Source organism: Microchirus variegatus, assembly GCF_963457635.1.
Source record: "Microchirus variegatus genome assembly, chromosome: 1".
Lineage (NCBI taxonomy): Eukaryota > Metazoa > Chordata > Actinopteri > Pleuronectiformes > Soleidae > Microchirus > Microchirus variegatus.
Genome location: NC_139802.1, coordinates 16285496 through 16301527, shown reverse-complemented (window position 1 = coordinate 16301527; position 16032 = coordinate 16285496). Strand labels below are relative to the sequence as shown.

Here is a 16032-nt window from a genome sequence, read left to right as displayed (position 1 = left end):
AACAGTTTAGTAATACATAGTTTGAACAAACTTTGCTCACGAATCAACTTGCCAATCTAAGATAAATATTTAACTAGGCTTGTTTTTACAAGCAAGTCAATGTGTATGGCACTTCAGTTGTCTTTCTGTGGTGTTTTATTTATGATAATAATTATTGCACAAGTTCTTTGTGTGCTGTGGTTGGTCATAATTGGCTATGCTGATGTTATTGCAGTCTCTGTTATTATTGTAAGAAACACTTCGTGTTAATTGGGCTGATTATATGACCATATGTTGTCATGATTTTACTAGGAATGCAAGGTTGTCCCTTTATTTTCACTGAAAATGTTCTCTTACACCTGGACAGTGTGATATACAGAAGGGGGGCATCAATTTAACTCAATGCATTATTTGATAAGGTACATTTTGTCCCATTTTACCATCACCAAATAATTACCTCTCCTACAATCTCCTTTTTTTGACCTTTTGGAAATATTCGGAGACTGTAATTCTGCTGTGTGTGTATATAACCTCCTTCTAATCTACAGCACAGATGCCTAACAGAGACTCCACATTCACTAATTCAAAGGAGACTGAATATACTGTGCTTTGCTTTTGATGCCAAAGATAACCCTCCAGAGCCATCAGTGTTTGGGTGTCAAAAGTCTCTCTCTAGGCTTAACGGCATGTTTTCCAGACCTGTGTGTTCTTCTAAAGATAGGTCATCAGGCCAACATAGCAACCTGTGCTCTTTTGTGTGTGTGTGTTTGTCAGTCAGAAGAACCTGTGTGTTACCTCCCTCTCTTGCTCTATGGTAAACACAGCTGCAAGGTTAGGTGGCCATGGTCTGGCGAACGCATGATGTGCTGTCATTGATTGCAACAATGCTTGTGTGCATCATCGATGATCTGGCACTTTTTGTTATGCGTGCCAATGATGGTTTGGAAATATACCAATCAGATAACAGACAACTGACAAAAGAACAAATGTATTGACACAATGATAGTAGAACAATTATTTTCATAACTGATTAATGTAGCCATAATTTTTTTGATGAATCGGGTAGCCGTTTGTTCCAGAAAGTGCCAGAAAATGTTGATCTGTGTTTCTCAAACCTGGAAATGATGACACTCTCAAATGTCTTGTTATTGTCCACAAACCAAGATTAGTCAGTTTTAACTATTTCTTTGTTATATGGAGCAAAGAAGAAACCGGAACATTTTCACATTTAACAAGCTGAAAAATCATAGGAACCTGTTTTCATTCTTTAAAAGTATGGTTATCAAATAGATAACGAATACTTTAGTAATCGATTAATCAAGTAATTGTTTCAGCTCTAATTTCATTGAACTTTAATGATAGATTTGATCTAGGCAGCATCAGTCTTAAGATGCACTCAGAGGTGTGTGTACAATTGAATAACCAACAGATGCTGCCACCCTCATCAGACAGTTAGCAAATCATCTCATGAATGTTACCAGGTTTCTCTTGGCATTAAGTTTCACTTATCTGTCATTTTACTCTTTTAATGTTGTTCTGCTCTGCTGCTGCACAGGCATGATTATTTTTATTTTATAATTTTAAATGTCTTATTATTGACAACTAGTGTTTAGTAGTGGGGCTACAGCCGATATGTGTATGGGTTTTATGTCTGCAGTAAATGAAATTGACAATATAGCTGGTGGGCAAGATATGGTCTGTATGGTCTATGATTTGTAATGCCCGAGCTAGCCGTTCTGTACATGGACACTTTGTCCATACCAGAGCTATTTCTCTGCTTTGCTCTGCCCCTGTCTGCTTGTGCATGGCAGTGCCATAGACAGAACATTGCCACATCTGTCTACAGTCCTGGTGCTTGTTTGCTCATCTGTTCCTTGCTATAAATGACAAATGTCTGTAAATTGTAAGTAAATTGAATATGTTTTTTTTTTTTTTTAAACACACGGAGGACATAACATCGTTTGTACCTTTCATATATTTTGAATTGTGGTTATAATCACCACGTTCAAGAGGAGCAAATCATGAGATACACACATCTATAATTTATCCTAATTTATGTATTTTAATTGTAAATAATCGTGTACAGCATTAACAGATTTTAATCTGTTTTTGGCCAACCATGCAGAAAACAGACCAGAGAGTGAAAAGAGACCATGCAGTGATATCTAGCAGATCAGCCGGGTGTCTGTTGTGGGCAGTATGATTGAATAACATGGGTACTGAAAGGAAGCATGCAGAGCTTCAAATTCTGATTTTGATTTTTTAAAAATGTTGGGCTTTACTTATACACTGATTTCCAAGATAGCCCTCAATGTTGATATTTTGATGAAGGATGTCAATTTGAGGAGACACTGCTTCTCAGTGACGCAATAGGAAAACCCCTGTGTTATGATATGTTCTACTGTAATAAATAACATTATTGAAGCATACACTCTGGTTCATTCAGATGACACAAGGATCAAAGACATTGATCTTGACCCTTTTACAGAAGAATTTAGATTTGTTCTAGATTTTGGTCCTTTACCATGTGTCTGTCTACCCCCTATTCTATCTTAATGCTTCTCTGTCTTAGCAGACACACTCCATATGTCAACAACAGAGGTGTGTGAGACACTGCAGATTGGCAATATTGCCACCATGCAGTGTTCATGCGTTAACTGTGGTCCACGCATTACATTGCTGTAGTGAGATTATGTTTGTCTTGAGTGCATGAAATGTGGATAGTAGTATTTCCAGTGTTTGCTCAGATACTGAAATAATTGCTACCATGGTAGCAATGCTGTAGCAAACTCTCTACCAGTGAACATATGCTTATAAACTGGGCTCATGACTAATGGTGTCAGGTTGCCTGACCTTTTTATTATTTTATTTTTTTTACAAATAATATTGTCTCTTTCTTCAGCATTGAAGGGGAATTGTATCACATATTTCCAATTAACCAGTTCATTGAATTATTTTTCACACCCTGTTCCTGAGCTTCTAGTTTTCTCAGCTGAGCAGAAATTCCAGGAAGCTTACCTCATTTCCTCTCCTCTTGAATGCAGCGAGGGAGGAAGGAGGGGAAGTCTGGAAGACTATACTGGCTTTGTTGGGGTTGGAAACTTTCCTTTTCTTTCCCCTGACAACCTGCCTTGCCTTTTTTGCACATTGTTGTAAACAGTCTTCCCTGTTAATACTTAACTTGTGGTTGTTGTTGGCACTGGTTTTAATCCTTGGCTCTTCGAACGGGTCTGATTCAAAACACGTTGGAAGTTGTTTTCTATAGATGCTATATTTCACATATCCATATGTCTGTCATTTTAAATATGCAGTTGAATACATCGTATGTAATTTCTCTCAGTCCTAACAATAACAAAAACAAAAAGAGTTTGAAGAAAACACACCGGCTAACTAGAAATAAGGAATATTTCATTTGGGTTTTGCCCCAGAAGTTATAGCAGAGACGGTAAAACAGATGACATAATGTATGTCATCCGTACCAAAATGTATGTACATAATCTACCAAAGTAATTCCAAATTAGTCTGTAGCTCCTCAAAATACCTACCAGGTGGTTGTCCTGTGTCTGGTCGTAATGTAGTGGCTGTCCCCACTCCCTCGCCCCATAGAAACCCAAGAATGAGCGAAACAGCAACATTACATGGGAGGCAGGCAGGACTGGAATGCAGCTAATGTGACTTGGACTAGCTGACCACAACAGCTCAGCATTGTCCTTGTACCTGTCATCACCAGATCTGCCACTGTCTCCCTGCCTATGCACCTATCCACCTGCCAGTGCTTGTTTAAGTCTATTGGGCCTTCATGTGTCCCTATGTGGCATGTCTGTCTCCCTCTCTGTATATCCTTGTCTTTTATTGATGCCTCTTCCATAAGTGTTACATCTGTGTGAAATGTAGTAGGCTGTCTAATTTCACAATTTACAACTGCAGTGGCATGATGAAAGAACTTGGTGGAGAATTTGCTGCTTGTGTTGTTTAGCTTTTTCCTTTGCTCCAGTCTTATAAGTCCAGACTAGTGACTAGTTAGATCAAGTAGAATCCCTCATATGATGATTAACTGAGTGAATTGCTCAGTCACACAGGATGCTCCTCTCCTTGCTGGTGTTAACAAACTGATTGGTTCTCAGCAGTGTTTTTCAAACTAATGCAATCTTTGTCAAGTTTCAGGTTAATATGCTTCCATACATTTTTTTTGTCTTTCGCCTTCTCCACAGTTTCACCACAGTGGATGATGATTCGCATATTTGACTTGGCAGAGCTGGGTGCCCTTCCTGGCGCAACCCTCCCATTTATCCAGGCTTAGGGTTGGCAAAAGGCCCCCCCCTGTGGCTGTGGTCAATTAAGAGTGTTGGATTAACATTGAGCAAAAGGGATTGGGTACCTTGCTCAGGGGTATCCCAGCCCTTGGCCTGGCATCGACTCAAACCGCCAACCCTTCAACCACAGGCCAAGTTCTTGGCTTTGTTGGCAATTGGTCTTGAAGGCCTGACCATACTGGAAGACAGATCATTACAGAAAATCAGATAATTACAAATGGCTCTGTATTGTTCTTGAATAATTCTCCCCATGTGATTTAGCGTGACATCATGAACTATGAATCTGCAACAGGAAGTCTGTGTGGCATTTAAAAGTTGAGTGGTTCTCAGCGTATGTTGAATGATAGTTGTACTCCCCCCAGGCTGCAGTGTGTCAGCTGAGGTCAGTACTAGATGTGGTCTCTCTCTGGAATGCCTAATGAACTCTGTCCCCAAGGACAGCTCTGGTACATCAAGCCACTCTCGTCTTTCTGTCTGCTTTCTCAGTTTGCTGTTGTTTGTCATTCACTGCAATGTTATTGATGTTTTTCTGTTCTACTCCTTATGAGTGATATTTCCATGTCTAACATGTCAGAATTGTGAGTTTGCTGTGGTGATAATGTGAGCCTTTTCTTTATTTAACCCATGTGGTCATTGTATCTTTGTGTGTTTTTTTTTTTGGTTTTTTTTAAATAATCAAAATCATGTCTCTGGTTTTTATAAATATTTTGTAAAATTTCCATAACTACTTAAATGTGCAACTTTTTGGCTTAAAGATAAATTTGAGGCAGTTATGCTGATATTCCTTTTCAGCTTTACCATTGTCTTCATTCTGACCCTCGTCTTCATTCTGTCGTCATTTACATTCCGTTCCTTTTCCAAGTGTGTTTGTCTATCTCTGGGGGAAAGAAGAGAAATATGGCAGGTACAAACCAGCATGTGGTTCAGAGAGACAGTCGTGTGGTGCTTATCCTTTCAGTGGTTTGGTTGCAGCTGCAAAACTGTTACAATCAGGGCTGTGAGCCGCTTTTAATCTTTTCAGTGTAGTGCAGTGGAAAATATTTGCACAGATAGTGTTTTATTGCTGTTGCAGTAAACTTTTACAAAGTATGCACATGCACTGATGTTCAAAGGTATTAAGTGTAGTGAGTCCCGTGACCCACAGGTGGTGATTTGTATGGTTCCCTGGGACATACGTGTCCCCATTGAAATTATTATTTCTTGATAAATTGTAGTGATGCTCGTATCGTATGTTATGGTTATAATTAACAGATATATTCATGTTGGGTTTTACTATTGTAATACACTGTCAGTTCACCTTGTGTCATGTTCAACATGCCACCACGATAGAATGTATGTTGAGGAAATTCTGCACAGATTCTGAGTTCAATGTCATGGAAAAAGTAGATGCATCCGTGGGACACGTCAAGGAAAAGGACTTCAAACAAAGGACATCAAACTCATTGTCCGAGTTTGATGTGTCCTTTTAGATTTGAATACATCAGGGACGCAGGGCACGTACTGACCATCAATGCACATATGGTAGTGTGCACTGTAGGTCTGTTAAGACTAGTCTGAGTTTGTTAAGGTTTATGAGTGTATGTGTGTGTCCCGTGCCATGGCTGTATGTCTTTCCAGAGTGTGGTTTGTTGCAAAGGTGTAACCTAAAACTTGAATACACACTTGGTAGCAACACCATCCTAAAATAACAGACATTCTTTCTCCACCTCCCTCCTCATCATGGGGGTGGTGGTGTTAGACACAGATGTTAAATCACACACATTACATTGTAGTTACAAACGGTGCTTTAAATATATGGTGTAACCTTGCAAACCACTGTCAGATATGCCTTCCTCTCAAGTGTATTCTTTTCAGGAATTGTATTTGACCCAATCGTAGAAATGTATACCTATATCTGATATAATGTTGTGGTTTGTCCTACATAACTACTTCAGTCTATGGTGGTAACGGAGCTAACTAGAAAGTGAAAGAAAGGCAGTTAAAAGTAGAAAGGACATTTTCTACTACACATTAGAGGTGCTGGGGAGTTGGGACTTCCCAAACATGAAAGATGGATGTGCAGTTCCCTGTCCTGTCTGTCAGCCAGTCTCCTCCTCATTCTCTCATCTCTTCATAAGGGAATGTGGTGCTTTCTATGATTGGTGTAGAGTTCATACCAGTGATGAACTCTACACCAATCTCTATATAGTTCACTTGGGACTTCTGAGACTACCTCTTTTAAATGGACGTCACCAGATTCAGCTTCCTACGTTGGCATCAAAGTTCCTGGACTTCATTCACACCAAACTAAACAAACCGCACCAGGGCCCTTAATGCTCCAGGATTTGGTTCAACGGGACTAAACGAGGCTTGTGTGAATACACCTTAAAACGCAAAGCACTGGATTTTTCAAACAAACCAAGAGCCAGCAGTTGTTTTTTGTGTGTTTTTTTTCTGTTTTGGTGCCTCAAAAATGCTCATTTTGAGTAATTCAGATAAACACGCAATTTAGACATTGGTAACAGAAATTATGTACGCAGATATACTTCAGCTGTCTTTGCAAACATATCAGTTTTCCTTGCCTGAATTACTGGTGACTCAGAAACCAGTCTTTCCTGACAAACCCTATCTCTGACTCTGCAGTGCTTTATCTTTTGTCATTATCAGCAGAGGACAGTCTGAGCTCTGGCCTTGCCGTTGATCTTACCATCAGATCAGATCACCATATCTTTGCGTCAACACTGTTGAAGGTTGTTGACTCTGTCCTCTCATCTCACCCATGTGTGACAGACAATCTAATCACTAATGCAAACCAACACCCTCTCAGCTCTGATACTGACTTAGTTGTATAGTTGTATTTCAGGGACAAAGCTCTTAATTTATTTCATTTCATTGTTCCTTTGCAGTTGTTTATCAAAATGAAATGAGGCTTCATGAATTTTGCAGCGTTTTACAATTAACATTGATTTACACCACATTATTAGTTAATCTTTGTTCCACCATTTTGGGTGACTGATGAAACCATATGGTGGTGGGTTGGGCACACACATCCATACCCTCAAGAGTGGCTGATTGACTGGCCAATATAAAGTCAGCTATAAGCAAACATATTCTTGATAAAGTGGTGCAGCTATTGACTGCCTGCTGCTCTAAGGGGTATTTTCTCATATCCTCTTATTTGCCTGTTCCTGTCATTAAGAGAAGGTTATACCATGTATCAAACAGAATAATGGCCCTTTTTCTTTCACATTTGCAGAAAGTTTTGATTTATTGTCTTGGGTTTGGGTTTGAAAAGAAATGCAAAGCTTTTAGTGTCAAAAATGAAATATAATATTGTTATATATTATAATACTGTTTTTTAATTTTCACTGCTTTATCATTGTGAATGAATTGTTGAAATCTGCAATATATTAAGATGATGTTTTTCTCTTTCTCCATCTCCTCCCTACTTTTTTCTCCTGTTCTCTATTTTCTTATCTTTTTCCAAACTTCTTCTCTTCCTTTCTCCAGGTTCTGTTGCTTCAGTTTTACAACAAGAGAACCACCCCTTCGCCAAGATCCGGCTATTAGATGTGACCACGAGGTTGATTAGGAGAAGCCATCATGTCTTAAACACAGACGGGCCCTCTGGAGCCCTATCTCCCCACCCTGGCCCCTCTTCCCCCTCCCTCATCCACCACCTTACCCCTTCCCCAAGCCCCATCCCTCTCCCAGACCTATCTGCACATGTGAGGGACAGGCTACCTAACCCTGGCTCCCCACTGGCACACATTTCCCCTCCCTTTGGAGAGATGAGCCTGCAGAAGCACCAGCAGCTAGGTGGTGGCAGTGGTGGGGTCATGGGCTCTGATCGGGACCTACAGTCCACTGCCTCCTCCATCTCACTACCCTCTGTGAAAAAGGCCCCCAAGAAGAGGCGCTTCTCCCTGACTTCTCTTTTCAGACGGCAAGGACGGGAGCCCAAATCAGTACGCCAAAGGTCCAGAGAGTTCCAGCAACCTGGACCTGGAAGCATTGGAGGGGTGGATGGCATTGCCAGCATTGAGAGCATCCACTCTGAAATGTGTAATGACAAGAACTCTGCCTTCCTCTCTGTGGCTGGGACTGGAGCTACTTCTGCTGCCACCACATCATCTGCCTCAGGACCTTCTTCCTCTACCTCCTCCTCGTCCTCCTCCAAGGCTGGGGGAGGGGTAGGGCCTGAGCTGCTGGAGTGCCCGCTGTGCCTTCTGCGCCACTCCAGGGAGAACTTCCCTGACATCATGACCTGTCATCACCGCTCCTGCATTGACTGCCTGCGCCAGTACCTGCGAATTGAGATCTCAGAGTCACGTGTCAACATCAGCTGTCCAGAGTGCTCGGAGCGCTTCAACCCCCATGACATTCGCATGATCTTGAGTGACCGGGCACTAATGGAGAAATATGAGGAGTTCATGCTAAGGAGGTGGCTGGTGGCTGATCCCGACTGCCGCTGGTGCCCTGCACCGGACTGCGGGTAAGCTGTAAATTTCAATACGAAATGCAAAAACAGTAGTGTGCAAAACTCTCAAGACGCCACCAGCTTTGTTGTTTCCATGTCATTGTGTCATCCAATTGGCATTGGATTGGAATGATGAGACAGAACGTTAAGTCTTATATATTTTAGCAAGTTGTCAATGAGTTTAACTCATACAACATGTAATGTTCAAGCATTTTAGTCTTTTGTCTTTTATTCACAGCAGATACGCCTCGACATGAAATGGTTGGACAAACGCATGGTTTTACGAGTAATATTAGAGGAGGAAATATATAATATCGTGTAAAGTAGTGCACAAACATAACACAATACGTTTCAGCACTTGCTTTTGTGGCGATTCCAAAATCGCTGTTAACTAAACTGATCTGGTACTTCAGCTGTGATTGAGTCTACTGTAAAAACCGATCTAGTTCTTGGAAGGGAATTTTGTCAGTGGAGAGTTTCATACTGTTGTGGGTGGTTTTGTTTGGCAGGGAAATTTGGTTCTATTCAGACTGCTTACAGCTGTAGTTTTAACTTTTCCCCTCCACTTTTTAAGACTATGATATCTGAAGTAAATGCTGTAGTTGGCAGAGCGATTGATGATAGACACAGCATTAACATCATGTCAGACTGATTGATCATTAGGCCAGAATAAAAAGCAACCAGTGGAGATATCATTTAGAATCTCAGTAGCTAACAGCTAGCAGGGTTTCTGCAGAGTCTACAGCCTGAGAACACCGGCGTCCAGCTAAGGAATCTCAGAGCTCAAGTGGTAAACAACAGAGACCAACTAAAGGTTTACTGCAGAAGTCATTACATGATCATGATTGCCATGTAACAAATGCAGTTAGTAGACAATAAAATGTGTAATGTTTGATATTAGAATAACTTATTTGGTCTAAATCATGTGGTTTCTAATTGACATCTCCTTTTTTGAAACATGATCTGTGGGTGATGTCCGGAGACTTGGGTCTGGACATTTGCTGTTTCCAGCTGACAAATGCTTTAGGAAATTGTCTGAGTGAGACACATTCACAACTGCAGAATAATCTCCTGAGTACAGGATGACCATTGACATTGGCTGAGAATTCCATGCTTTGCTTTCAATTTGACATTTCCCCCCAGACAATTTCCAGAGTTTGGTGCATCTCTTAAAGCAGCTTAAGCTTCTAAGCATGCAAAGGGAATCTCTTTTGTGTAGAAGGAGCTCACCCAAATGGCAAAGATTCTGTATTTTTTGGCCAATAATTTTAGACCTGTGGTAACACCTTTATCTGATCTTGTCTTATCTTGTGATAAAGTGAAGCAAACCATATTCATTCACTGAAAACAGTTGAAATACTGGTAATGAAGTATTGAAGTATTGTGTTTGTATCCCTTTGTTTGTGTTCTACTAGATATGCAGTGATAGCCTTCGGGTGTGCCAGTTGTCCTAAGATCACATGTGGCCGAGAAGGCTGTGGTACAGAGTTCTGTTATCACTGTAAGCAGCTGTGGCATCCGAACCAAACCTGTGATGCAGCACGGCAGCAGAGAGCCCAGAGCCTTCGCCTGAGGACCATCCGATCGTCCTCTCTCAGCTACAGCCAAGAAAGCGGAGCTGCAGGTTAGCTCGCCGACTGTGTTTCTGACCAGACTTAATTTGCTGATAGCAGTGGCATTATACAGACGCCAGTCATTTGAAGCTACATTATGATCACCTATTCTTTCTCGCAGCTGATGACATCAAGCCATGTCCACGTTGTGCTGCTTACATCATTAAGATGAATGACGGAAGCTGTAACCACATGACCTGTGCTGTCTGCGGCTGTGAGTTCTGTTGGCTCTGTATGAAGGAAATCTCAGACCTGCACTACCTGAGGTCAGTATGTCCACACACACATACACATAGTTTAACATGTGGACAGACGAGTATACAATATTTTATGTGCAAATCAAAAATAATTTTGTCTCAAAAAATGTTTGTCTCACTGCCACTGTGCCATTTCAATTGGTGTCAATTTACAATATGGAACGTTATGATATACGTGTGTGTGACTTCATCCATAGTTTTTGGCGTTTCTCAGCATAAAACATCACACACACAACAGCTATTAATGTCATGTGAAATCCCTGGAATCTCCTCCCTGCAAGTGTGGGGCTGTCTTTTGTCTTGTAGTTGTGACAAGAAATGTACAAGCTGAAAACAAAAAAACAATTGCAGTGTTCACACAACGTTATGGACAACTGAAAATTTCCCCTCATCTGCCTATTTCAGTCCATCAGGCTGTACTTTCTGGGGGAAGAAGCCATGGAGCAGGAAGAAGAAGATCCTGTGGCAACTGGGAACACTTGTGGGTGCCCCAGTCGGCATTGCACTCATCGCCGGCATAGCTATTCCCGCCATGATTATTGGCATCCCTGTATATGTGGGGAGGAAGGTGAGTTACTAGAGGAACACCTTTTTTATGCTTCTTAATATAAATAGCATGCACAAATCACGTTTGAGATTTACTGTTGTAACACCATAAGCTACTGTCGGTGGAATACTTAACTTAATAAGTGTTGAATAGCTCTGTATTCTGACAGCTATCATTGATGTAGAGCTTTCAGTCTCAGAGGTCTGACAGTAAATCAAGGAGAAACTAGTATGCTACTACAGAGCTGTGTGGGGTATTGGTAAGAATAAGGTTTCACGTTTGTGTTTCCTTTTTGTGAAGCTCGGCTTTCTTACACCACATTCCTTTAAAGCTAAACATTGACACGTATCACAGTTATCAGTAATGTTGCAACATTGCTACGCTATGAAAGTGACATGAAGCCATCTGAGGACATTAGTTAACTTTTAAAAGTAACATTTTTAATTTTATATGTTGTGTTTACAAACTTTATTGTAGTCTGTGTTGTGACTCAGAATAAAATTAATTCATAATCGTCTTAAATAATTCCCATTTTAAATTGCCAAGAATAAGGAGGAGCCAACTGACATCTTTCCCTGACTAAACTCAACCACATTCAGCAGTGATCACATGACTCGTGAAACATCTGAACATGAATCATCAACATTCCTCTTGCTCTGACTAAATGTCACTGTTCAGCCATGGACATGAATCTGCGTGCACCAAAGTTCTGGCTGCATGGTCAAAGTATATTCTCTCCTGTTTCATGGTAGATGACATGCTTTGTTTCTTATAATTCTTGATGTTCATTTAAAAACAACAAAGCAGCACGTTTCCATTATTTTTCTCTATATGATTTAAGATTATCATTAAATGATTGACATGGGGAAATCTGGCCATTATTCACCGCCATAAAGCTCAGGAACAGAAAGTTTTATAATCGCAAACACAACCAATAATTATATTAATTGTACCAAATGAATAGACATTACTGACACTAGAGAGAGAGTGTTGAAGAAACTAGTTTGGTTGGCTGTGGGGCAGCAACAGAGATCAGCTTAGTATCTGATGCCAGATCCAAACAGGAACAATCTGGAGCCAGTAGTCTGTGTAACAATAAACCAATGGGTGTAATCTAACCATCACCAACACAATGAAATATACAAGTCTAGTTGCTACTGATTCAGTGGCTTTTGGGTAATTATGACCTTGATGAATAAGACATCTTTAAAGCTTGAACCTTCTAGGCTTTGTTTTGTTTGAATGCTTGTTGTGAGAAGTAAAGTTAGCATCGTCATTGGTTCCCTTTTTGCTCTCAGATCCACAACCGCTACGAGGGCAAAGATATCTCCAACCACAAGAGGAACCTAGTGATCGCTGGTGGTGTGACACTCTCCGTCATTGTGTCTCCAGTGGTAGCTGCAGTCACTGTCGGTCAGTCTCTACTGCAGTCTTGTTTGTCTTTGTTGTTTGTCATCATGTAAATGTTTGCTTTAAAAGTCAGTTTTCTCATGAGTTGCTCGAGAGGATGGGACATTTGAAGGAGGTTTAGCCTGTTATGAATACTGTGCATGAGTCTCTGTACTGTGGTCTAACCCGTCCCTGCATCTCTTATACACCCCCTAAGGCATTGGTGTTCCCATCATGCTTGCGTACGTCTATGGCGTGGTGCCCATCTCTCTGTGCCGAAGCGGAGGCTGTGGCGTCTCCGCTGGGAGCGGCAAAGGAGTTCGCATAGAGTTCGATGACGAAAATGACATGAACGTTGGCACTGGAGCAGCTGCCACTGGTAGGCTTTTGCGCCACTGTATTCCCAACTTTTTGTGTTCCTGTTCAAGTTAGTGGACTGCTTTGCTTTGTGTTTACTGACTGATTATATAGTGCCAGTTTAAATTGAATCTACTGAGGGTTTCACAAAGTTATGTATTATTTAACTGTTTAAATTACTGTTTAATAACTGTTTGAAGAAAACAGTCCAGAATGTTACAGGTACCTTACAGTTTCCTACCTACGCAATATTTGCATTTTAATCTCTTCTTTTTCTTTGCTTTCATTGTCTATTGCATCTTTCTGTAGACACGACATCCGTGGTAGACGCAAGGAACAACCCCAGTATAGGTGAGGGCAGTGTTGGGGGGTTAACGGGCAGCCTGAGTGCCAGTGGCAGCCATATGGACCGTCTTGGGGCCATCAGGGACAACCTGAGTGAGACGGCCTCCACCATGGCCTTGGCTGGAGCCAGCATCACTGGCAGCCTCTCTGGCAGCGCCATGGTCAACTACCTAAACAGGTGCTTTAACAGAAATGCACATCATGGACTTTAAATGTTTGAAATCTTTGATTTTGTGCGTGGGTTTCATGTTTTTTTTTTTAACTTCCAACTTGACCTTTTGTCAGGCTGGAGGTGCAGGCTGATGTGCAGAAGGAGCGCTGCAGTCTCAGTGGTGAGTCTGGCACTGTTAGCCTGGGTACAATCAGCGACAATGCTAGCACCAAAGCAATGGCTGGATCCATTCTTAACGCCTACATACCCCTTGACAGGTGAGCATTATTTTCTGTTTATCTAGAACAGGCACTTGAAAATAATCAAGACTTGTGTACGAAAAATGTTTAATTATTAATATCCAGTGCTGTCCACTTTCATTATGGTCTTTATTTCCTCCTTGTCATGGCAAGGTTGAAAGGAGACAGCCTTTTTAATGATAGACAAAATAAAATTTTAATAAACCTCTTGTCCTTGCTCTGCCTCAGAGTAAACACTCTAGTGTGTGATTAAATTGTTTATGTTTGATTATAAAATATCGGTTGAGAATGACCAACATCCATTATTTGTTCAAGAAGCATTTAGTATTAAGCAGTGTTTGCAAATTGTTGCAGACCTATGAAATAAAGACGGTGGCACACATTCAAATATGTTCACTCTTACAAACCTACATAGTGCATGTGTATTTCTTTTGTGTGTTACTCATTTGTCTCTTGCTCTTCCAGAGATGGGAACAGTGTTGAGGTCCAGGTTGACATTGAATCCAAACCGTGCAAATTACGACACCACAGTGGCAGCAGCAGTGTAGATGATGGTAGTCATGTTGGCCGCTGTGGCTGGACCTGCCCTGCTAATGGCTGCACCTCCTCAGAAGGTAAAGGAACCTCCACCAAGTGGGCCAAAGAGCCCTCCTGCTGCTCCTCGTCTGGCTCAGGGGGCAAAAAGAGCAAAGGCAAGCTACGCAAGAAAGCCTGCGGAGGCACCAAGATCAACGAGACACGGGAGGACATAGACGCTCAGCTGCTGGAGCAGCGCAGCACCAACTCCTCTGAGTTCGACTCTCCTTCGCTAAGTGGCAGTCTGCCCTCTGTGGCCGAGTCCCACTGTAGCCATTTCTCTGAGTTCAGCTGCTCCGATCTGGAAAGCATGAAGACGTCCTGTAGCCATGGCTCTGGCACAGGTGACTACCACACACGCTTTGCCACTGTCAGCCCATTACCTGAGGTGGAGAATGACCGCCTGGAGATGTGCCCCAGTTCTTCACCTCTGTCGTCCTCGTCCCAGGCACATGGAACTGTGATCACTCCCCACTCCCCCACCTCCTCCCTGGGCCACAGCGCAGAGATGTCACCCCTCTGCTTCATCACAGAGGAGAATGTCAACCTGGTGTGTCCAGCTGAGCTGGATGACAACACTGGAGAGCAGCTTAAAGAAACCAACAACAACCACCAACATACATCCCAAACTCAGCAGCAGACCAAGAACTCCTGTATACAGACTGACATCTGAAATCTAAATACCTTAAGTGCTGCACAGTTTAATCAACATCCTTTTCCTCCACTACGTTAACAATTAGCTTACATTTCAGCCTGTGTTTTCTGTTACTCCCTTGTAAAGGGAACATGTTATATTGAGATGTATGCTCTTCATGAAAAACAGGACCGTGTCCACTGACTGTCGGGAGGCTAGTTGGAAGTATTAAAAGGTTACCAAAGTGCAGCCATCTGAGAAGGGTTGAGGTTGTGAATGCTGGTGATTCTCTGTGTGCGACCCACAGACCATTGACACACGCTTTTGATAGTTCACTCTCGAAGAGCTACTCATAACAGTGCATCCATCTGTCCATTAAATCAGAGTAGGAATAAAAACCACTGTGCCAGTTTAGCAAATCTTTGATTCTGGCTCTGTAATGGAGATGTAACACCTCACAGGAATCTTAAATGTTTCAGCTTTGTAGGAGTTAACTCGAACAGGGACCAGGCAATATGATTCATTCTTTCCCTCTTTCTTTTATTTTTTTTTATTTTCCTGAAAATGTGTTGTGACACAGAGGAGCCTTTGTGTTCTCCTTGGTTTTCGTTTTCTCCCCTTGATGTTAAATCAAACATCTAATGTATAATTACAAAGCCTAAGTGTAACATTGTGAAGCATTTTAGCACTAAAACGGACTTGTAACACAACCACTGTTATGTTTTTAATGGTTGAACTGACCGCTGTAGTTCCATTGTGGGAAATGGTTCTTAGCAGCCTGGTGTCCTGGGTGTTGACCTGTAGCCTAAAACCTTTGTATGTGCTTTTAGTGCTAAGATAACTCTGGAAGCTCAGGCTTCATTCTGTGGAAAGCTTTTGATTAGTATGTACAGTATGTGGGTTTGAGGGGTTGTTTTTTGTTATTATTTTAAAGAAAAAAGGTCTCTGGAAGGCCACAGTTGTCAAGATAATGCTGAGAGTCATTATAAGAACATTAACCAATGGGTTGGTCAATTCTGTGAAATTGTGTAATGGAACTGTCTTAGGTTAACGTCAAAGGTTACTCGGACTGATCTTCTCGCCTCACTGAGTAAGAGAGAGCTTTGATAACTTTCTTTGTTGACTCATGGTGCCTTTAACAAGCTGTTAGTG

General features: G+C 41.5%; 1 protein-coding gene across 1 annotated transcript; it reads left to right on the top strand.

The window, feature by feature from the left end:
• Positions 1 to 7919: 7919 nt before the first annotated feature.
• On the top strand, positions 7920 to 15240 carry rnf19a (ring finger protein 19A, RBR E3 ubiquitin protein ligase). The gene is made up of 9 exons (XM_083895618.1): positions 7920 to 8766; positions 10167 to 10375; positions 10486 to 10630; positions 11027 to 11189; positions 12467 to 12581; positions 12775 to 12936; positions 13224 to 13437; positions 13545 to 13688; positions 14136 to 15240. Exons 1-9 carry the CDS (start codon positions 8063 to 8065, stop codon positions 14917 to 14919), a joined length of 2640 nt encoding a protein of 879 aa, XP_083751744.1. The 5' UTR covers positions 7920 to 8062; the 3' UTR covers positions 14920 to 15240.
• Positions 15241 to 16032: the final 792 nt, after the last annotated feature.

Coding starts and splice junctions, on each gene's coding strand:
- rnf19a (XM_083895618.1), top strand. CDS start 8,063: ATGAGCCTGCAGAAGCACCAGCAGCTAGGTGGTGGCAGTGGTGGGGTC. Junction 8,767..10,166: donor TGCCCTGCACCGGACTGCGG/GTAAGCTGTAAA, acceptor GTGTTCTACTAG/ATATGCAGTGATAGCCTTCG. Junction 11,190..12,466: donor CTGTATATGTGGGGAGGAAG/GTGAGTTACTAG, acceptor TTTTGCTCTCAG/ATCCACAACCGCTACGAGGG.